Source organism: Pleurodeles waltl, chromosome 12, assembly GCF_031143425.1.
Source record: "Pleurodeles waltl isolate 20211129_DDA chromosome 12, aPleWal1.hap1.20221129, whole genome shotgun sequence".
In the NCBI taxonomy this organism is placed as follows: Eukaryota; Metazoa; Chordata; class Amphibia; order Caudata; family Salamandridae; genus Pleurodeles; species Pleurodeles waltl.
The window spans coordinates 675,367,509-675,390,151 of record NC_090451.1 but is presented as its reverse complement, the minus strand read 5'-3'; the positions used below and the strand labels follow the sequence as shown (position 1 = coordinate 675,390,151).

At 42.2% G+C, this 22,643-nt stretch overlaps 1 protein-coding gene across 1 annotated transcript; it reads left to right on the top strand.

Annotated features, from left to right (window-relative positions):
• The first annotated feature begins 5,312 nt into the window (after positions 1 to 5,312).
• LOC138267202 (extracellular calcium-sensing receptor-like) lies at positions 5,313 to 17,885 on the top strand. The gene is made up of 6 exons (XM_069216055.1): positions 5,313 to 5,570; positions 8,014 to 8,841; positions 12,921 to 13,010; positions 15,246 to 15,473; positions 16,761 to 16,884; positions 16,987 to 17,885. Exons 1-6 carry the CDS (start codon positions 5,313 to 5,315, stop codon positions 17,883 to 17,885), a joined length of 2,427 nt encoding a protein of 808 aa, XP_069072156.1.
• Positions 17,886 to 22,643: the final 4,758 nt, after the last annotated feature.

Genomic DNA, 22,643 nt, shown 5'->3' with positions numbered 1-22,643 from the left:
GCTTAGTGATAGCGATCAATGTGTGTGAAGCGGTACCTCAGGATACCAGTGTCACAACATCAACATTGGTTATTTTCCTTAGATCATCACATGTGACACTGGCACCTCATGGTGATGTTGGAAAATGGCCAGAAACAAGGTATAACATGGGTTAATTGGTGTCTCAAACACTACAGGCGTGACCTAATTTTGCTATGACACCAATTTCCAGCATAAAGTAAATATCCCACCATGGGATAAAGATATTTACCATATACAACAAATACCACCTCTATTTCACAGAAGGTGTAAGAAAAGCGTGGGGCCCTTTAGTAGAGTAAAATAAAATGTGTGTAACCTCAAATTTGTTTTTCAGTTTTCATGAGCCTCTGTAATACTCACAGGGCCTAATTATGACGCTGGCAGTCACCAGACCGCCAGGGTCAGGGTTGCAGTTGGACCACCACCAAAGCGTCAGTCTGACCATGATATTACGATTGTGGTGAAAGCGCCACAGTCAGATCGCTGGCACTTCCAGGTTGCCACGAGATGACAGCCCGGAGGTCTCGGGGGTTGTACTCTGCCAGGGCAGCACTGCACTGGGGATTATGAGTCCTCTTTCTGCCAGCCTTTGCATGGCCGTAGCCCCGCCATGCAGAGGCTGACAAAAAGGGGGTACCCAGAGCCCCACGGAGGCCCCTGCACTTCCCATGCACTTGGCATGGACAGTGCAGGGGCACCCATGGACAGCCCCGTCATGCTTTCCACTGGCCAAATTATGGACAGTGAAAAGGGCGATGGGTGCTGTGGCACTCACGCACCGCCACATTTGTGCCAGCAATTATGAGCCGTGTCAATGTTAAGGCCCTGCAGTAAACTCTTTATAGGGCGGGTGGTGTTCAGACTGCAATGATGGTCTACCGGCAGTTTGAGTCGCCCGCCAAACTCAGAGTGAGGGCCATAGTCTTTATGGTAGATAGTGGATTGTAAAGCAAATGGCAGTATAATTTACAATATTTCAAGATACATGCACAGTATCTGTAATACTGATGATCTTAAGGGCAGATTGTGGACTTTAAGTTAACTGTGTATTGGCACAGTGTTTACCATGTTAAAACAATGACCCAGAGTTTATAGGTGCCTCTTACCTGCTTTTTCTCTTCAATCCGCTCCTTTAGGAATAGATATTTGAAAAAAGCCAAGGTAGATTTGGTCTGTCGTCAACATATTGAAGACGTTTTTCTATGGTCTATGAAAAACATGGATTTGAAATGTTTTGTTGCACTTCCTTCAAGCACAAACATCTTCCTTTGCTTATTAGTATCCTCTCTGTGGCCAGAGTGTGTGGGTCAGAGTACAACCCCAAGGTGCCATCTGCCATCATCTGAAGTGACAGGACTTTCACACAATGGAGATATTCTCATTGGTGGTATATTTAATGTTCATACAGACATGCTTTACAGAGAAATCTACTTCAAAGAAAATCCTCCCCCAATCACTTGCCAAAGGTAAGATAATTTATGTTGTTTTTATCTTCATCACAGTTAGATGTATGGTCGTTCCAACGCCCAACATCATTGAATCGGTCACAATGCATCCTATTCCAGTTTTCCATTTTTGTCTTGCTAGGAGAGGTTTGATTAAACTCTTAATTGTCTAAATCTAGATGCATGAACAATCAGAGTCCATCAAAGGCATTAAAACAATAATGATGCAGCATTGGAGTTAATAGTAGAAAAACTGAACGCAGTGGAACAATATTTTTTTTTAAACGATACTTAGGAGGCAATATTTGTGCCCACTGAAATTTCAGTAGATGATATTCTGATATACAGCCTTGAGAAAGGTCTGGAGTCTTTTTGAACAGATGATATTGATTCATTTCCTGAGTGCCCTGGGGTCTGCTTTCTGTGAAAGAGTTTTGGGTGGAAGGTGCCAAAAGGCTGATCCTTGAACTTGCAAGGTTTAGAAAATAAAATTCTAGATTCTTGGCAAATTGGTTAGGGGTTCTGTTGTGGTAGTCCAATGTAGGTGTATAGTGCTAGCAATCTAGTAAGATAAAGTCATTCTCAATGGTATAATAATGTGTAAATAAGGCATAGTATCCTAACTCAGTCCTTTACTTTATTGGGATCCAATGCAGGGCCATAGTCTTTCAAGCAATGTTCTTCTTGAGCGTTGAGCAAAGGAAAAATCAGACTGCAATGATTAGAACTCACCGAAGTTTGGTAACCACTTTGACATGATGGCTCAAGTAAATTTCCATTAAGTTAGTCCATATCAGTGACAGCCAATGAACAGATGTGGGTGATTCACTGTGGCATTGTGGGGTCAGCATTCTACAGAAGATGCTTGGAAGGCAACTTTCTCCTTCATGACATTACTACTCCGGGGGGACGCTGGGGGAAGATTCAAGCACATGATTACTCTAAGATTCAGGATTTTGTTAGATAAAGCTGGGGGCATGCCCACAGATGGAGGACACGGCCACACAAATAACCGACTGATTCAGTCTCCCTGGCAGCAGAGCAGAAGCTCTGACCTGCAGTCATTAATGTATGGCTAGTTCTACTTGATGAATCTTTTATCATTTTCTTAGCAATCCAGCATTAGCTTGTATTCTCCTGGATGTCGAACAGCCTATTTGTCATTTTATATCCCACATGTTTTTTGCTGAAAAGTTATGTCAAGGGAACTATGTAGACTTAGAGTCAGGTCTGGAAATATATATACCCTGAGTAGAGCAGTGGTGTGGTAGTCTCTAGCTAGTTCTGAGCAGGAAGTTACATGTAGTACATCTCAATAGCAATAGCCAGTAATTAAACATTCCAATTAGGAAAAATGGAAAGGTGCAACAGGTATGCGATGTATGACTGGAAACTCCACGCAGGAGGACATTTACCAAAGCAGTATATGCTTGTGTATGTGGGAAGAAGCTTGCTGTGTTGCAGTCCCACAATGCTGGTGCACCTTCTGTTCAAAGGAAAGTAGCATATTAGTTAAGTAATGGTTGTAAATAGCACTGCAGCATTGTAGACTATTTGGTCACACTACATAGAAATCAGATTCAGTGCAGAATTGAGATTGTGCAAGCAGGCAACTCAAAAAGGTTTTTATTCAATACTGCGAATATTCAAAGATACTGTTTGAATTAGGATATTCAACACAATGCCAGGGTAATGCAGTGATTTTATTGTCATAAACATGCTTTAATAAGAGCAGCCCTCAACTTATTTCCAGGCAAAGAAAGGGTATCAAGATTGTTTTTTCTAATGTTTCACATAGCAAAACTAGTTACCCCTTTGGTTTTAGTAAGTTAACTTTCCCATTCCAGAACAAAGCATGTGAATATAATCACTTTTATTTATCTTTTAAGTGATACCCATTTTAATTGTTCTTAATTATCAGGCCACATAATCCTTTGGATATCTTACTGCTCCCCTGTACATTTCTACTGTATAGGTGTTTCTGGCATTGTACTGAACTGCCCAGTGGTAATTGCCCTGCGTAAGCAAATGGTGCTAAACTGGGAGAACGTTGGGCCTAATTAAGCCTTTGACAGCTGAGTAATGCCAGTGAGGATGGTCGAGGTCGTTTTGTATCCTATTCTGATGATATTCCCGCTACCAAATTTATAGTAGCCAGATAAGTAGTCTTCTCTATATATCGAGAGCAACCACCGATCAATTTACTAAAAGTCTGGTAGATGCCACATTTGCTTTGACGGTTATTCACCAAACTTTTACAAAGTTTTTTTTCTCAGAAATAACTCCCAAAAGAGGGGTTTGTTTCTGAAAAACAGAAACAAACAATGATCCCCACACCCTGATTCTAAGTATTCTGATGATGGAGCCAACAGTGGCTCTGTCTATGGATTAGTTAAGGTCCACCAATCTCTAAATGAGGCAGGAAATTAGAGGGTTTGGTAGGCAAGGTACTCTATCACATTTGCAAGTAAATACTTTGTCTGCCAAACTCTAAATTGTGACCCTTATCATGGGGGCGGGGCAATGTTGGAAGAATAATTAAAATGTCAGACTGTTTCTGAGTTAGAAACAGATGTATATCACCATTCGTTACAGCACTTAAGAGTTCTAGGCTAGTTTGTATTTGCATTCATACATCACATGTGACATGCAATATATATAACATTTGCATTCAGATGGACTTGAGGTCAAGAAGGATTAAGTTGCCTCCTCCTGAACTAATTTGGAAATGGCAGCATGACCATTTCAGATTGGCAAAACTTCCAAGGTCAACTTGTGCCCCTCAAACTCCAGGTACATCCCTTTCAACAGGGTTTGAGCAGGAATAAAAGAAACATTGTTAGTATATTACGATGGGCCCCCAGGCTTGTTACCAGTCTCTGTGTCAACGTAGGATTAGCAGGACAGATAAGTAAATGCCAGTTAAATGATTTTACTCAGCTGAATTCAGATGTACAACACAAACATAAGGCATAATAAGAGGCCAGCTCAAGAGCTAAGATTGTTTTAATGTGATCTCATTTTCTTCCATACCTTTCTCACTTAATGAATGTTCAGAAAAAGTTCTGATTTATTATCTGTGATTAAGCAGAAAATATGGTCATGGAAGTTTTTTGAAGTATTGAACATTTTTTCTTTATTTGATAAGTTGTATATAATTTACAGTACATCCACTCTTATCCATATCTGACATCTCTGAAATTCCTTAAGAAAAAATATTTTGGGGCTAATTTAGAGTTTGCGAGATCAGTAGCACCACTGTAAAATCATGCTGTTGCCAAGACATCTGCACTTCCCCACCCTCTACGTAGTACTGGGGAAATGCTGTGTTTCTGATGGTGTGGCCGCAGCTGACTTTTCCAATGGACATTTCTGACCTCACGTCAGGGTCACCACAAGACCATCAGATCACAGTAACAGTTGTCCTACTCTGTTTATAGTGGTGGGACCATCACTAGAAACATGGAGGTCCCTGCACCCATGCGTTAGCAGCTGGTCCCTGGAAAAGTGAGTGAGAAGCATGGGTGCTTCTTGAAAGTTTTGCAATTTATACACTCCTCAATTCTCTCATGGCAACTTACAGACATGACCAATGAAAATGCACATACATTTTGTTACTTAATTAATAATTAATTTAGTTTTTTATAAGTACATTCAATTTAAGCACTTCAAACAGGGTGGATAGGATATAGTTCCTACCAGGCTTCACTGAATTTAAAATGTACATTCAAGAGACAAATTCTCATAACTTTCACATGCTTTTCAACAGATTGATCTGTATGTCCTCTCAAGTGTGATGTGTAATTTCCTAGGTTTGGTTTGCTAAATTATCAGTGGCTGCAGGCCATGGTGTTTGCTGTTGAAGAGATAAATAGAGACCCTGACATCTTGCCCAATATTACCTTTGGCTTCCGTATCTATGACTCCTGCTTAACAAGACAAAGGGCTGTGGAGGGAACATTCTGGGCACTCACAGGGTCATGGAGGTTGGTTCCAAACTACAGGTGTCATCGGAATCGTGACATTGCAGGAATGGTTGGAGATGGAGGATCATCGTGTTCCATCGCCATAGCCCGGGTCTTGGGTCTTTACAGGCTCCCCCAGGTATGAATAAGTAGATAACTGTTGCAGAAGGTATATATCACATCAAGACAATTGATGGGGCATCACTGAGAGATGTGTGAGATCTCAACAAATGGGAAAACATATGATGTAACATTAAACATGCCACTGAAAAATATTCAGAGTGATTGAAGCCAAGGGTAGATGGTGAACAAATGCAGAACTGAAAGATATATAAAGCAAAGGAATGATCCTACCTAAGACCTAGGAATTCTTGTAAGAATAGTCAGAGATCAAGAACACTCCTACAGTGCTGAAAGTGGGGATTTGCAAGAGCCAAAATCAAGATTTATGAAAGACACAGACTTTATATTTAAGAAGCTTGATTGTAGTTCCAATCTTTCATTACCAGAACATATTAATCATTCATGTCTGGATCAAAATTGTAAATAATTCATGAAAAGTGATATATGAAAGTGAAATATGTATACAGAATAAACCACTCTCTGACATATATTGCAGGTCACTAAGGAGGTCTATGACAATATATAGGAACAAGGCCAAAAGTCAAGTTCATTTATAAGGTCATGTGTCTCCAAAATGACTTCCAATATTGTTGTGATGTATTGCAAGGAGTACTGTATTCCTTATAATACTTGGTTACATCATCACCCTTCGCACAAACCACTTAACCCCTTAGTGCAGTGGTTCCCAGCCTTTTGATTTCTGTGGACCCCCACTTTGACATTAGTGGAACCCAGGGACCCCCACTGAATCATCATTGGAATCTGGGACCCCCACCTGAGTCGTTACTGGAAGCTGGGGACCTAATTCGTCAATATTTTTTAATTTTCTAAGCAATCGTGGACCCCCTGAGAAGGCTTTGTGGACCCCCAGGGGTCCCCAGACCACGGGTTGGGAACCACTGCCTTAGTGTATTGCTCTTTAATATGAAAGAGTTAGGGTATTTTTAAACATAAATATAAAGTAAATCTCGACTGCAAAGTTACACACACTGTTGTTTATTTATTGCAAAAATATATTAGAATCAATGTAATTCAAGCCTGCGTTTATTTAAAAATATGCTGTAGCTCAGACTATGTAGAAGCATGCAGAGAAGCTCTACCTTTCCTAAAATTTCCCAAAGTGTGCAAAAAAGAAACATTGCCAGAAATTTCTCCTTTCTGCTTATCACTGTTCAGGTAGAAAAATTGGTCAGAAGAAGGAAATTTGATGCTTATTTTTGTTTTTGAAACTGAAGGTTTGATTATGCTTTGTAAACTGCTGACCCAGACCTTCTGTTATCATCTCATACACTTCTCGGTATCCCAGCGTCCAGAGTCTCAAGATGGTGGCGAGCAGCGGACTCATTTCACTTGCGTTCTCGCCATGATGGCCCGCTCCTGGTGCTGTGGTTCTTTGATAATTTTTCATGCACAGAGAACTCTGCATGAAAACATACATTTGCTAATAGGGACATTAAAGTTTAGGATTACCTATAACTATTTCTGTTTTTCCAAGCATAACAGTAAACCTTAATGAGAAGGAATTAGAGAATGGTTAATATCTGCTGTAGCCCAAATACATTTGGGTGGGTGGTCAACTAGGTTCCTAGGTTTCTGGTGAGGCAGAAGTCTTCATCTCTGCTTGCCTGGTCTAGGATGTCCAGCCCCGTTTAGAGAACTTTGCTGTGTAGCTTGAATCATTTTAGAGAAAATTATCCCACAGCAAACGTGGGCACTTTTGTCAAAAAAGTGATAGAAGCCTGATGCCATGTCTTGGCGGCAAGCCAGCATTGCTGGTCTTTTTTGGGAACAATGCCTTAAATTTTAAGTTGGATTCTGATGCTAAAATACAAAATGTCCTCACTCCAGGGTGGGGTTCTCTTTGAGCATCTAAGCATAGAGACCATTGACAAATCTTCCTTCGCATGTCATGGCAATTTCACCAGGAAGATCTGGTATTAATATAGGATGCCTAAATAGGACAGACCTTCAGACATATGTGCCACTGGATCAAAGGGCTCTTGCACTGGAACCAGATAAGACTCCGCTGTTGGAAATCTAACATATCTGCCACTCTTCAACAAGGCTACTACTGCACCAAAGTCTAAATAGCACATTACACAGATAAGGCAAATTAAAGTACAAAGAAAGGAGCAAAAATACCCGTTGAAAGCATCATCCCTGAATGAAATAAAAGGTATAATAGGCTATGATTCAAATTCATTTTCGTCATTATAATCAGCCATTTCCATTGCTTTCTTGAGGGGACTATCATAGGCCTAGAACTTGCATTGGGAACATAATATGAAGAGTGAGATAAGGTGTACAACACGCAGCCTTTTTAGTCAGCATAAAGCTCTCTAAGATCAGTGCAGAGAGGTGTGAGGACCACTGAATCTATGATGTAGGACACATTCATGCAGGCCACGTTGGTCTACTACTTTGCCATTTCTCATCTTCTCTCATTCTTGTTTTCACAGATCAGTTACTTCTCATCCAGTCCCCTACTGAGTGACCGGAACCAGTTCCCTTCCTTTTTCCGAACCATCCCCAGTGACGACTTTCAGTCGCGTGGGTTGGCACAGATGCTGATACACTTTGGTTGGACATGGGTAGGCCTGGTTGCTGAAGACAATGACTATGGCCAACAGGGTATTCAAATATTACATGAAGAACTCATCAAGGCTGGTGGTTGTGTTGCCTTTTCTGAGCGCATTATCATAAGCAGGGCTGACAAGAATGCTTTTCACATTGTTAGTAAGATTAAGCACTCCTCAGCCATTGCCATAGTTTTATTTGCCAGTGACCCTGGTCTGGCCCCTGTTCTCGATGAAATCGTCAGACAGAAAGTGATTGGTAAGATTTGGATTGCAAGTGAATCATGGTCGACATCACTTCTGATATCTGCAGAGAAGTATTCTGAAATCCTCACTGGTACTATTGGGTTTGCAATTCATAAAAGGGAGATGCCAAGATTTAAAGAGCACCTCAGCATTGCGCACCCTTCACGATTACCAAATGATGCCCTTATTAGAGTTTTTTGGGAAAACATGTTTGGGTGCACATGGTCAAAGGAGAACAGCATTGACTCATTGAAAAATGAAACTTACCAATGCACAGGAACAGAGAAACTAGATGATCTTAAGACTAGTTACTATGATGCTGATAACCTAGGAGGTGCATACAATGTCTACAATGCTGTCTATGCCATTGTGTTGGCTTTACAGAACCTTACATCCTGCAAGCACCGGCAGGGTCCTTTCCATCAGGGGAGTTGTACAGACATCATGAAATTCCAGCCATGGCAGGTAGACATTTTTAATCATATACATTTAGAGGATTTTTATTTGCATTAGAACTTAGGCCATGATTTCACCCTTTGTATATGAATTGGATTTTAAGGAACAACAGTTCAGGACCTTTTTCGCTAAGACCGCTGCAAAACCACACATGCAGCTGACACAAATTGCATTACATATGTGCACAAATATGTATACACCATCATACTTTGCATATTCTGAATAAATATTTGGAAAACAGAGTAATCTGATAATTATAATAATTGTGTATTTATTGATAATATAACATTCTTGTATAGCCTCATGGACTAGGTATTAGGATGAATTACATGTAACTTTACATAACAATATACAGAAGGAAAAGCAAACATTGAACCAGAACATAACAAAATAGATTAGAAAATAGCAATGCAATAAATATCAGCATTAGCAGAGTTGAAATTCTGTACCCCAAGATGTGTTGTATGTGAAACGTGCAAGTTTGTACTGTTATTTCATTTATATACGAAGATAGCCAATTCACTATGGTACGTTTGTATAAGAAATTGGGCTAGTGGTTGAGGGAGTGAAAGGATACCCATGCAGCAACCACAATCCTTTGTCATAGTGAAACACAAGCAAACCCAAAATTAATCTGTTCTTAACCCCCTGGTAACTTGGCACAAAAGCAGTCAGTCTTAACTTAGAGGCAATGTGTAAAGTATATATGCAGCACTTCAAACTGTAATAAAGTGAAAACACAACACTCGAAAAATCCCACAGCAATTAAAAAAATGAATGAATTTTACTGAACTATTTAAGATCAAAATGGCAACATCCAATTAGTAGAACTGGAGATTTGCAATTTTAAAAATGTAGGTATAAATAGTACTTACAAACGAGAAGAGCCAATTGTGGTTATCTGGCCATGCCAGACCAGGACAAAGTCACCAGTTCAGGCCAACCATGATGGAGTGCAGCCGGGATACAGGAACTAAGTTAGGCTCACTGAACTAAGTACCTTAAATCCCATTTTTGGAGCAATGCACGGTCCTACATCAAGGATGCATCGGCCCTGAGGTGATTCCAAGGAGCCGCAGGGCTGGGTTTGAGGCACCGTGCTGAGGATGTGATGCTCAGCGGTGGCTCAGAGGAGTTGCAGGGTGTAATGAGAAGTCCTGCATCAAGGATGCATCACACAGCAGCGGTTCCAAGGAATAGTGAGGCTGTGATATGGAGATCTGCTTTGAGGATACATTGCACTGGGGCCATTTCAAGGAGCTTGTGCGGTCCTCCGTTGAGGTTGAGAAATGCAGCAGTGGTTCCGATGTTGATCTGCGATGATTCATGCTGCATTGGTTCTTCTAGGACCTCAGTTGGACTGGCAGAGCACATTCAGGCCCTCATTACATCTTTGGCGGTCTTTTCACAAGACTGCCGAAGCCACGGGTGCCAGAAGACCGCCAGTGTTGGTGGTCCGAAGACTGCCACATTATGAGTTATGTCAGATTTCCGCCTGTTTACGGGCGGCCGATGGTGGAAGAGAGGCGTTTCCACCGCCAGCACTGCCACACCAACAGGATACCCCTTGCTGTATTACGATATGTAATACGGCACAGCGGTTTTTTGAACGCAAGTGCTGTGCTGGTTTTGGAAACGCCAAGACCCATACCCTCCCGGACGACTACCTCACCGAGACAGATAGGTGGACCGGCCGAAAGTATGCATGTGTGGTGTGTGCATGTATGTCTATGTGTAGTGCTATGGGTGTGCATGAGTGTGTGTGTGTATGTATGTGTGCGTGGAGGGTGTGTGTGTCCAAATGAAAGCGGATGGGAGGGGGGTGTTGGGTGCGAGTGAGTAGGTTTGTGTATTGGGATGCATGCAAGTGGGAGTGCATGTGTGCAAGTCTGCAGTGAGTGGGGGTGTCTGTGTGTATGTGTGCAAGTGAGTGGGGTGTCTGTGTGTATGCATGCGGTCGGGTGGGGGTGTTTGTATGAAAGTGTGCGGATGGGGGTGTGTGAATGTGTGCATGCATGGAGGAGGTGGTGTTGTGCATGAATGCGGAGGGGGTGCGTATGTGTGAGTGGGGGTGTGTGTATGTCAGCTTGAGAGCGGATGGGGGTGTTAGTATGGATGTGGGTGGTGTCTGCATGTGTGTATGAATGTGGGGGGTGTCGGTGTGTGCGCGTTTGTGAGTGCGTGTATGCCTAGAGGGGGAGGGAGGTGTTGTGTGTGTGAGTCTGTTTATGTTTGTGTGAATGTGAATGTGGGGGGGAAGGGTGTGTCTGTTTGTGTGCGAGTGTATGTGCCTGAGTGTGTGTGTGCGAGTACATGGGTGTACCTGAGTGCATGTTTGGGGCGAGAGTGTGGTGTGTATGTAAGCAAATGCGTGGGTGAGTGGGGGTACGTGAATGTAGGTGTGTGGTTGTGTGGGGTGTGTCTGCCAGCGACAGTAATGGAGATTCCTGTCGCCGGGTGCATGACCACCAGCAAAATGCTGGCGGTCTGCCGAGTCATAATGCCGATGGCAGTATTATGGCTACTGCTGGGCCAGAGCTGCTCACCTCCGGACCGACGGTCTGACCACCCTGGCGGTACGGGCGGCATTATGGCAGTTTGGCTTCAGCCAAACTGCTGAAGTCGCAATATGGCAGTTTTTACCACCAGCCCAGCGTCAGTAAGACCGCCACTGCAAGTCTGGCAGTCCAAGGACCACCAGACTTGTAATGAGGGTCTCCGTCTCACTTCCAAGGGGCCAGGACTGGGGTGGCACTACTTGGGGAGTTACAATTTACAGCAGGCAAAGTATAGGTGCAGGGTTCAGTGTGATTGGGTGTTTTACTGTCCTTGATGCTCTGATCAGCAGGCCAGCCAGCTAGGCCTTGGAGTCACTCTAATGGTCATGGGTTCAAGATGCAGATGCAATCCTTCTCCCTCAGATAGCAGAGTAGCAGTCCTTCTTGATGCAGGGCAGCACAGTAGTAGTTTTTCTGAGTCTTCCACAGGCCCAGATGTGTACTAAAGAACTGGGTCTGAGGATCAACTATTTATATCTAGTGCTAACTTTGAAGTGGGAGAAGCCTCTTGAGTTTCTTACTACAGAGGTGTCTGGAATTTCCTTCCTCCCTGCCCTGGCCCTTGCTTGTGAGGGGGCACAAAATAGTAGTGTGAAAGTCTTTGTGAGTTTGCTGAGGTAAGGTCTTTTTGATGTGCAAGTGTGGTAAGTGACAGCTCTGCGCCCCCCCATCAAGTCTGAGATGATCGATCCTTCCAACACCATTCTCCCTTTTTCTCACTTTCTGGAAGAAATACACATAGACAAAAACTGCCAGCTACACCTATTCATGTGACCAAGGATGCAGGCACCAAACAAAACTTAAAGTTATCACTTATTGAATGTAATATTGTAACCCAGTGTTATCCTATGGGAGAGGACAGCCCTTCTCTTGCTTGTTCAGTTTCAGGACCTAAAGCTTGCTATGGATGAATGTGAAATCTGTTGCCACCACTGTCAACTCATCACTGGGATCATTTTGGCAGCTTTCATGCCGTCACTCGGTATGTTTAGACTTTGTCACTTTTTTCGTTCTCAAAATCCTCTAGCAGGGTAAAGGTGAGAACCACAGCCAGACAGGTCTCCATAAGGTGAGATACTTTGTTTTTGTAGTCCCACTGTGGCTTCAAGCTTTGTGTCAAAAAGCACCAAGCAGGACAAACAAAGAAAACATGCTCAACAAAACGGCATCTTTCTTGATGAGTCTTAATACCTTGATCCAGCCTTCACTCTTTCTCTTTTAAAAGTTCTTCCTCCTTAGCAATCATAAAGCCTACACTCATTAAGGAGTACCTTTCAGGTATCAGATTACAGACAGAAGAGAAAGCTAAGTTCAGCCATGTCCTTTAGCCAGCACTCAACCAAAAGATGAACTTTTTTTGTCCTTCATTGTCCCAGACTTTCCGAAACTGCAGAAAGCCAGATGTTTATGGCCTCAACAAGGGCACCAAGATCCTGTGTACTAGAGAGAACAGTTCCCAATTTCTCAATTATCATCCAGGCAGTTAGCATCACATGTCTTCGTGTTCTGTTTTTCTTCTATGTTCCGTAGCGCTTGAAGTCTCTGCTGGTGGAAGCAAAAAACAAAGTAACTTCTCAACAGTTATTAGTGTTTGAAGCCTATCCCGACCAATTTCACACAGTGAGTCTTTCCCAAATTTTGAAGTAAGTCTTTTGACATGGGTTATGACTGTTCCAAAAAACACTATTCTGATGAGTTTCTTAGGTGGCAGGATTCTATTTCCTCTCTTTGACCTCTGTTGGCCCTCATGTGACAACCTATTTAATAGAGGACATTGTTTCTTTCCACCAGTAGAGAAAACCTACCAGACTGGTTCTGAACCCAGGTCTCCTCCTGTACTTACAAGAAACAAGGCGTCATAGCTAAAGGAATACCAGCATCAAAGCCAAGCACATTTCAAAAACCTGTCTTACTATAAACATGCTGCCTGCAACCCCTTTGTGTGATCTGATGAGGGTGTGAGCTTTCCCTACTCCCTGACATTCCTAACCAAGTATCAATATTGTTTTAATGAACCTCCAACTGTTTTCCTGCCTGGAATCCTTTAGCTGGCAGATGCCCAGAAAAGTCTTCTATTTTTTTTGATAGGCGTCTTTCACTCCTTTTCTCCTGGGCTGGAGAAACATACAAATTTGAGGAGGTGAGACCACGACAGATCCTGTTTGCGGCCATCCTAGGGATATTCAGAAATTAACTTTTCGAGAATTCATCTTTCTGGATTTTATATCAAACATCTATACTTTTTATGGTTATTGTGCCAGACCTAAAATGCTAGTATTACCTCTATATGAAGAAGGCACTAATAACCATATAGAACCTGAAAAGGTTTAGGCGGTTTGCTTCCTGCTCTAAGGTCATGGAGCCGCACATGACTATATGTCCTTCTTGAAGTCTTAGGAACAGTGAAGTGGATGCAGATAAGTTTCTGGGCAAGATACAACGCATAAGCAATGCCGTTGGCCACTCTTGGTGTATTAGAAGTTCATAACACCTCTATACTCCTGCTGGCTGGCAGTTCTCTATGGAGCTCTAAATATGGTTTCCCATTCTATCTTTACCAACCTGTTAGAAGTAGGTATCGATCTGGCTAAGTCTCCCCTAGAATGGTTCAGTTCCTTTTTCAGCAGAAGCATGCAAGTGAAGGCACTTTTCCCTCTGCCAAACTACCTGTCAGCTATGGTATTCCCCAGGGATCTGTCTGCTCATCATCGATATCCAGCTGTTAGAAAAATGTATCTGATGGGTCTATTGTTTCGGGGGGCTAATGTATCCACTCCAGAAATCTGTTTTTGATGTCATGGTCAAAGGTTCCTGGTGGGTTCTCTCAGCATTTAATTCTTCTGAGGTTGAAAAATAAGTACTATTGAGCTGTGTAATAATAAATATCTGTTATTTCAGTGCCAAGAGAAACAAGGGTGACTGTGTGCTTTAAAAATACATATGTTATCTGTGCCTTTTGTTTTCAGGCTCTGCCATATTCAGAAGATGAGCAACCTCTCCAATTTCACCTCCTGACTTCAGATACTTTGAGGCTGCTCGGTGACTGTCTAATTTCCATTTAGAATAGAATATCTTTCACCTTTGTAAAACTGAGTGGGAAAAATAAATACATTCTGGTCATAGGTGAAAGGTGGTGATTGGTGAGTCTGATCAGGCAGGTTGTGACCTTCTTCTTTGGTGAATCCTTCTGTCCTGGTCATCAGACTTATGGAACTTGAGATGTGGTTAGATAAAGACTTGACCTTTGATTACCAGACTCAGAAAGTGTAGATGTCCTGTTTCGTGCACAGCCTCTTCTTCAGGATAAGCAAACACTTGGATTTGGACTAAAGATCCTGGTTCACCTGGACCAATGCAATCTGGTCTATCTTGGACTTTCTGAGCTACAGCTCAGGAACCTTCAAAGAAAGTATTCCACCTAAATGTCATCTCAAAAATATCTTCAGTGCATTTTATCATGGCTAAAATATGGTGACCTCAATAATATCAAAATCAGGCAAACCATTTTTCAATAGCTTTACTAATATGTCAATGTAGTTTATGTGATGAATTAGGTTGTTGGTTGAAGGGGGTAACCCCTCTTTAGCAACAGCCACATTCCTTGTCAGGGTGAACCAGACATTTCACAAAATTAACCTGTGCTTAAACTTCTGGTAGCTTGGCACAACAGCAGTCCGACTTAACTTAAAGGGAATGTGTCAAGTATGTCTGCAGCACACCAACAGTAATAAAGTGAAAACACAACAGAAGAAAAATGCCACACCAAATTAGAAAAATAGCTGAAATAAAGTAATATGGAATGGAATATATCTTCCAATTTATTATACATTCATACAATTGTTCTCTTTTTATTAGCTTCTCCATTATGTCAAGAATGTTCGCTTTCATAATAAATTTGGAGACAAGATATTTTTTGATAAGAATGGTAACATCCCGGCCCAGTATGATATTGTAAACTGGCAACCAGGCTCAACGGGTACGCTCAAGTATGTGAAAGTGGGCAGCTATGACTCTAGTGCTGCTCAGGAAAAAAACCTTTTCATCAATGTCACAGCCATCCGGTGGGCTGCAGGAGTCCCACAGGTAAGAAATGAGACAATCAAGACAATTTTGGTTACAGAGATCAAGGGGATCATATGGATGTGGGTTCCAGATATTGGGCTAATAACTTGATATAAAAAACATTATACTTAAAAAAAGCTTAAGGGGGGGGGTTCAATTCTAAGGGAGACTGGAATGGCTCATCTTTGAAGAGGTGTGGTATGAAGAGAGACTCATGGGGAAGCCATATCTATCTTTACAATTTTTTATGTGCACTTTTTGTTTCAACTTTCTAAGTACAATTTTAGGGTAGAAGTTTGATCTAGTAGTTAAGTTACTAGAAGCTATAGCTTTAAAAACTATGCAACAAATGCTCCTTGTGGCTTCAGTCAATCTAAATCATCTTAAATTGCACAAAATGTGAATAGTATAATTTTTCAGTAAATCTCAAGGAGGGCTATTCTCTCTAGGCTGTTTTTAGATGAATGTTTTTAGCGACCAACCATATGCAAATCTGTCTTGGCCCAGCAGCCAATAGGACAATCCAACCTTAATTACTAGACTTTGTCGTCTCTGAATGAGAGCACAGCCAGCTGTTAGTTTCAGTACCATGGCACAGCAAACACAGGTTAATTACAAGTGGCTGAGATTAATTCAAGTATTTCACCTCTCACTAATTTTGTTTTTAATAGTTAGGTGACCTCAGTGCACATGTATGTGCAGCCATGCATCCTCTGTTAATTTCCCATTGACCTTAACCTCCATCTTAATGAAAGGACCCAACAAGAGTCATAAGCGATCTAGTCGTGCCTGCGTTTTCTGTTGAACTGACGAGGCCTAGGAGTTCTGGCAGGTTTGTTCTACTTTACCAGGACTGTGGCTGACTTTAATAGTTTGGGTTCTGTCTGTAGTGGTACAGTGAGCAGAGAAATAATGAATTAGAATGCAGATGAGAGGAAATGCCAGTGGCTTGGATTAATTTAAGCATTCCACCTGTCACTTTGTATTTCCCATTCCTTCTTCTTAAGCCACTGTGGAATCATCTGTTACACAATGCAGTTTTTTCTCACCAGGTAAGGCACTAATAACAGTGCTATATATGCTTTTGTGGCAGAGGAAAACCAAATTGGCAAAAACCTCATCATAGCCATATAACATAGTTACTACTAGGCAGTGATTGCAACACAGGGACAGCAAAAATAGCATTTTCTAAGACAGTATCAAAGACAACAAACTGGGTATCTATTGGGTTCACAAAACTTAATTTCTTTCATTCAAAATGTTTTTTCAAACTCTGAACACATTTGAAATGTTTGTTTTTTATGCAAGGTCCCAGTCTCTTTGTGCAGCCCCAGGTGTCCCACTGGATTCAGGAAAGTGGCTAAAGAAGGAGAGCCCATCTGCTGCTTTCATTGTGTCCCCTGTCCTCAAGGGGAGATTTCCAATCATACTGGTAGGTAGCATCGAACAGCAGCAGCACTGGGTAGCCGTGTTATCTCAAGATCTGACATTTACCTTTCTCTCTAACAAATAGCCTGCTGTTTCTCTTTTGCAGACTCTGTTGAGTGCTCAAAATGCCCTTGGGATTCTTGGCCGAATACATACAAGGACCACTGTACTCCTAAGGAGATCGAATTCCTCTCATATTCTGAACCTTTAGGAGTAGTCTTGACAACGATCTGCATTTTTTCCTCAATCATCACTTTTGTGATTTTAGGAATCTTCATCCATTACAGAAACACCCCTATTGTGAAGGCTAACAACCGCTCCCTCAGCTTCCTCTTACTCCTTTCCCTTTCCTTGTGCTTTCTCTGCGCATTGGCTTTCATTGGCTACCCCACTCCAGAGAAATGCCTCCTCCGTCAAGTTGCCTTTGGCATCGCTTTTGCTCTTTGTGTCTCCTGCATCTTGGCCAAAACAATCCTGGTGATCATCGCCTTCAACGCTACCAAACCCAACGTAGACTTAGCACGATGGATCGGGCCCCAGCTTTCTTATACCGTCATTGGTGCCTGCACAACCATTCAGGCGCTTCTATGTGCCTCATGGCTGATTCTTTTACCCCCTTTCTCTGACTACAATGTCATCGCTCAGCCAGGAATAATGATAGTAGAATGTAATGAGGGATCACCAATCGCTTTCTGGTGCATGCTAGGATACCTTGGGCTTCTGGCCTCTATCAGTTTTGTGGTGGCCTTTCTGGCCAGACAACTGCCTGACAGCTTCAACGAAGCACAATTCATCACCTTCAGCATGCTCGCCTTCCTCAGCGTTTGGCTCTCATTTGTTCCAGCCTACTTCAGCACTAAGGGCAAATATATGGTGGCCATGGAGATTTTTGCCATTCTGTCTTCATCAGTAGCATTAGTCTCATGCATATTTTTCCCCAAGTGTTACATCATCCTTTTAAGACCAGAATGTAACTCAAAGCAGCGTCTGATGGGCAGAAAATAGGCCACAAAATGTCAGGCGAAGCTCCTCTAGGTGATTAAATTTATTGTTTAACATCATGTACTGCATTTCTACTCTATCTCATAAATATTGAAGTTTGTCCATATAGCACCTTTGTAATAAAACGCTTTCCATTCAACCTATAGTCCAATTTACAGTGGCTTGAAATGAAATATTAGTTTCTGAGAAAGGAAATCTAGGCCTTTTCGTTCAACTGTGTGTAGTCATTAAATCAAAATCCTAATCTTCTGGCAGTCATGTGTTTCTCAAGCTTTACAACGATGTGCTGATTAATAAGCAACTTTACCAGCTAGAGGATGTTGCTTTCCTGACCCAGCCAACATTGTTACAGTGCTGGAAAGTCAAGAATTTGGTGTGGCAGGCTTGCTAGAAGGAACTCAATGGGAGAGTGGGTTTGTATGGATTCTCTTCTTGTACTACAGAGATTTCGTGGGACTTCTCTGACTATCAATGGGGTTTATGCTTTCCAGGAAATGCAAAACCTCAGCAGTGCCTTGCATGGTCTAGTTATATTGCCCCTTTGGCTTATATCATTGTCTATGTCTAGAACATGAAACTTCTCTGGTAGACAATACCAGAACTTGAAAACCATGCCACTAAACTATCCTTCCATCCCAAAGCTGACTCCTCTCTATATGGTGAAAACAATACTGACCCCCAAGGAATATGCCCATTAACCTTGTAGGCAACAATGAAGAAAGACTCATGTCAAGTAGTAAACATAAAGACATATTTTTAAATGAAGATTGTATGAAAATAAAGACGTCTATATTCATAGGTACTGGTTGTAATCTTCTATAGCAATTGCTCTCCATCACCTCTTACCTGCCAACTTGTTAAAACATCATTATGCAACCCAGGTTAGGAAAGATAGTCCCCTTTTTAAAATACATAACCACATTAATAAATGGCATTATGACAAGATCTGTCCATGAAAAATATATGCAAAGCACTTCTATGTATATTCACAGCATACAATGAACAGGAATTTCAGAATATCCTCAGATCCTTATGAGCAGCGCTCTCTCCAAAGCCCAGTGCCCTTTAAATAACATTACCAATATTTCTAAAGCTAATAGCCCTAATCATGTGTACTACTGTACTTCTCTCATAAGATAACATTGATTTGCCTTATTAAATTGAGAGCTAACATTTGTTTGGGAAAAGGTAAACCTGTCACGTTTAATGTCTGAGAAATTGTAATTATGAATTTGTATTAATGGTTAAGTTGTTGTTTTAAGTTACAATTTTGATAATACCACTTTCAGAAATTGGCATTTTCCTGCCCTAACTATTTGGTGCCTGCAGCCTATTTCTGGGTCACATGACTGGGTGTTGTTGAGAGCTGGATTTTGTTTATTCCTCCTAGACAGCCACACAATAGGGGGGTTAATTGTGCCTGGATGGCCATCAAATGGCAGGATGGGGCAGACCTAGGCACAACCCCACTTGCAACTGAAAAGGCTGTGCCCTTCCTTCTGACAAATGACTTGGCCCCCATGCAGTTTTCATGTAGCCAGTTTGAAGCCAGGGCAGGCAGAAAACCTAAAGGACTTCAAATCAAATTCTATAGAAACTTCTCCTACTTCAATGAAGGGTATGAAGTATAAAAATAGAACCCTCAGACCCACTTTTCAGTACAACTTTGGATCTGTGAATACCACAAACTTAGGACTTCTGTGCTGCATTTCTACAAGAAGGACTGCCCCTCTGCTGCCCTGTTGCTTTGCTGCCTTGCTGCCTCCTGCCCTGCTTGCTAAGAAGGAATAACACGCCTGCATCCTTCATCTCAGGATGAAGTGACTCAAAGGGTCAGCAGACTGACCTCCCATTTTAGGCTTCAGGGACATAGCAAGCTCCAGAGACCCCCGGCATTCGCCCAGCTAACCTGCTGCATGGACCTGCAACTAGACCTACAGGTGTACCTGCTTGAGCCCTGGGGGCCTCTACTGAGTGAGTTCCTTATTCCAACCATCCAACGCACCTGACACGACCTTCACGCGACACTGATGACCATCCACAACACCCGGCCTGCTCCTTGCACTCCAGCAGTGACTATCCGTGATGCTCTCCTTGCTTCTCCCTGTCCCTGGGACTCCAGTAGCTGAGGAGAACTGTTGTTGTATAATTTTGGTCCAAACATAACATTCATGATGGTTTTGCAAATACTTAGCAAATGGTGAGCATGTCTGGTATTTGATGCTGAACTGCAATTATACGTGAAGGGCAGAATCTATCCATGTGTGACAATTCAGTAATATATGTGACTGTTTTGTGCACAGAAAATTAAAACACATAATGCTTTTATCATAAATGAAAATTTGCTTTTCGGAGAAAAAGGGATTTTTTTCTCAAGAAAATAAAGGCAAGCTTATGCTTGAGACTATGGTGCTGATTTAACCAGAATTAAACCATTGTATTTTAAGGACAAATATCTACATCTTCAGCCCCTGCTGAGGTCAAAATCATTGCATTTTTTAAAAATACATAAAGCTCAGGCTGTGACATGTATTGCTCATGTCTCCTCCTTGGTTCCAGAGAGAGCACTTGCTGCTATGGTTATTATTTAATGGCTTGTTTGGGGACATATCATCATCTGGTTTGATATCACTTCTACTGTATAAACAGGTAAGGTTGGTTTAACCTGTCTGCTGTCAATCATGGGATCTCCATATAACTAGCAGCATGATTCCTGAACAGCCAATAAGATTTGTCTCGCTCTGCTGTCTACTGCCTATGATCGCGAGATTTCTATAACTTCTATTTAACCACGCTTCCCCTTTTACGCAGAGTCTGAGTCATAGGATGGAGAAGCTACTTGGAAGGGGCCAGATGGAACATGTAGTAGAGAAAAACCCTATACATACTTTGACGTATGACCGGACGCCACCTTGCATAACCACATTTCAGCATATGGTTTTAACACACCTAGCATGGTTGACAAGTTTTAGGGAAATTATATTGAAAAATGAACTGGTCTGCAATAATTTGCAAGTTGCTATTGGGAGGGTAAGATTCAACTCTCCCAGGGATAGGGAAGGCATGGATTGCCCAGCACATCACAACAGTAAGGGTCTATTTAATTAATGTTTCTTTAGAGCATCTGTGGTTCCTCTTTGTGTCTGGTACTTTGGCGTGGCAAGCACAATTTAGCTAAGTTATTTTCATACTTTCACTTGCCAGGCCCCACCTTTCTCAAAGTACACTGAATATCACAGGACAAAAGTACTCTATTTGCCAGTGAGCCAATAAATAATTTTCTTCAGGGAAAAATGCAGAGTCCCTATATAATTTGCTCCAGAGCCCATCCACTGTGGAAAAGTGCAGGGTCTTTGGTAGAGAGATTGCATGATGTGGCTAACAAGTGCATCACAATGTTCTCTGGGGGGACAACACGTTTCGAAGTCTTTATTTTGACGCACGTGGGCATCAGAACAATGTACACGTTATGTTGTCCATCCTACTTCCCCTCAGTGGCTGGTTGTGCATCCTAGTGATTTTATTGGAACATGAATGCATCTTCTCAAAGTCTGCATTTCCTGTGCATGTTCCCATGGACCAAGTGCTACATCACTGCAAAGAAATGTGTTTGGCATGATGACATTCTGCAAAATGTGAACATTTCAAGTGTCTGAATAGTTTAGCCTGGGAATATTTGCATGCATGACGCAGCCACACAACTGGAAAATTTTTTGAATTCACAGGTGGACGTTGGGCTCAGGCCTGGTCAAGCTTTTAGACATTACCGGGGAGGGGCACAAAATTCTGTCTGCCTCCAAATGTCACTGACAGCTGTGTTCAGATTTGAAGAAAAAAAGAACCCCCTGTCAATAAACTGATGATGTGTAATTAGCTCACGCAGCTGCTGATCCTCTAATCCCTCCCCTTCCTCTCTCGAGACTTCTGTTATATATATATAAAGACTTGCTATGTTCTTCCATGAACTCCAGGACATCAGTGTTGCCCCATGAGAAGGTGTCATCACACTTCTAAACTGTGTGCTCTGCGAGGGCTGAGGATGCACCAGAGAGTTTCAGATGAAAAGAAAAACACTGTCTGTCCCCTTCACTGGCCATTGCTTCAATCCCTGAAGAAGCCTGTGAGTATGTGTCCAAGGGGGGCCGCCTTGTCTGTTATAAGAACTAGACTGGGGCTTTCTGCTTCTTTCTTATGTATGTGATAGTCTTAACCAGTTCCATTTTGCAACATCTAGGGTCGTGAACTCTAATAATATGCATTGCAAAGCCATGGGCCGCCTGTTTTATGCGCCCGCAGGGGATAAAGTGAACTGATTTAACCCGATAAACCTTGCACCCTGCAAACCTGTACATGGTGGCCCCACCTCCAAACTCACTCAGGAGGTCTTAGGCCAGGGTACTGTGCTGAGGGAGCTCCCTGGAGCTCGGGCCCCCGCTCCATGGGGGCTGCGGGCACCTTTGTTACTCCACTGCTGCGGGCGCATAAATAGGTGCTCGTCTCTACTCTGTACCAGAAATGCCCATCATTATACGGACCCTGGAGCACTGGCTAAGAGCAAAGCCAAGCGATTGTTTTTATGTGTCTGAGGCGTTTAAACTTCATACATATAGCTCTGAATTTCTGCTTGAAATTTAGACAGAGCAAGTTGGAAATAGGGTGTAGATATTGCCTCTGTCTGTTTCTGACTTGCAGTGTCTAATTATCATGAATGAACTCATGAAATTCTGAGTTATATGTATGTACTTTAGATTCCTTAGTAGA

Coding starts and splice junctions, on each gene's coding strand:
- LOC138267202 (XM_069216055.1), top strand. CDS start 5,313: ATGGTGTTTGCTGTTGAAGAGATAAATAGAGACCCTGACATCTTGCCC. Junction 5,571..8,013: donor GTCTTTACAGGCTCCCCCAG/GTATGAATAAGT, acceptor TTGTTTTCACAG/ATCAGTTACTTCTCATCCAG. Junction 13,011..15,245: donor ATCCCGACCAATTTCACACA/GTGAGTCTTTCC, acceptor TCTTTTTATTAG/CTTCTCCATTATGTCAAGAA.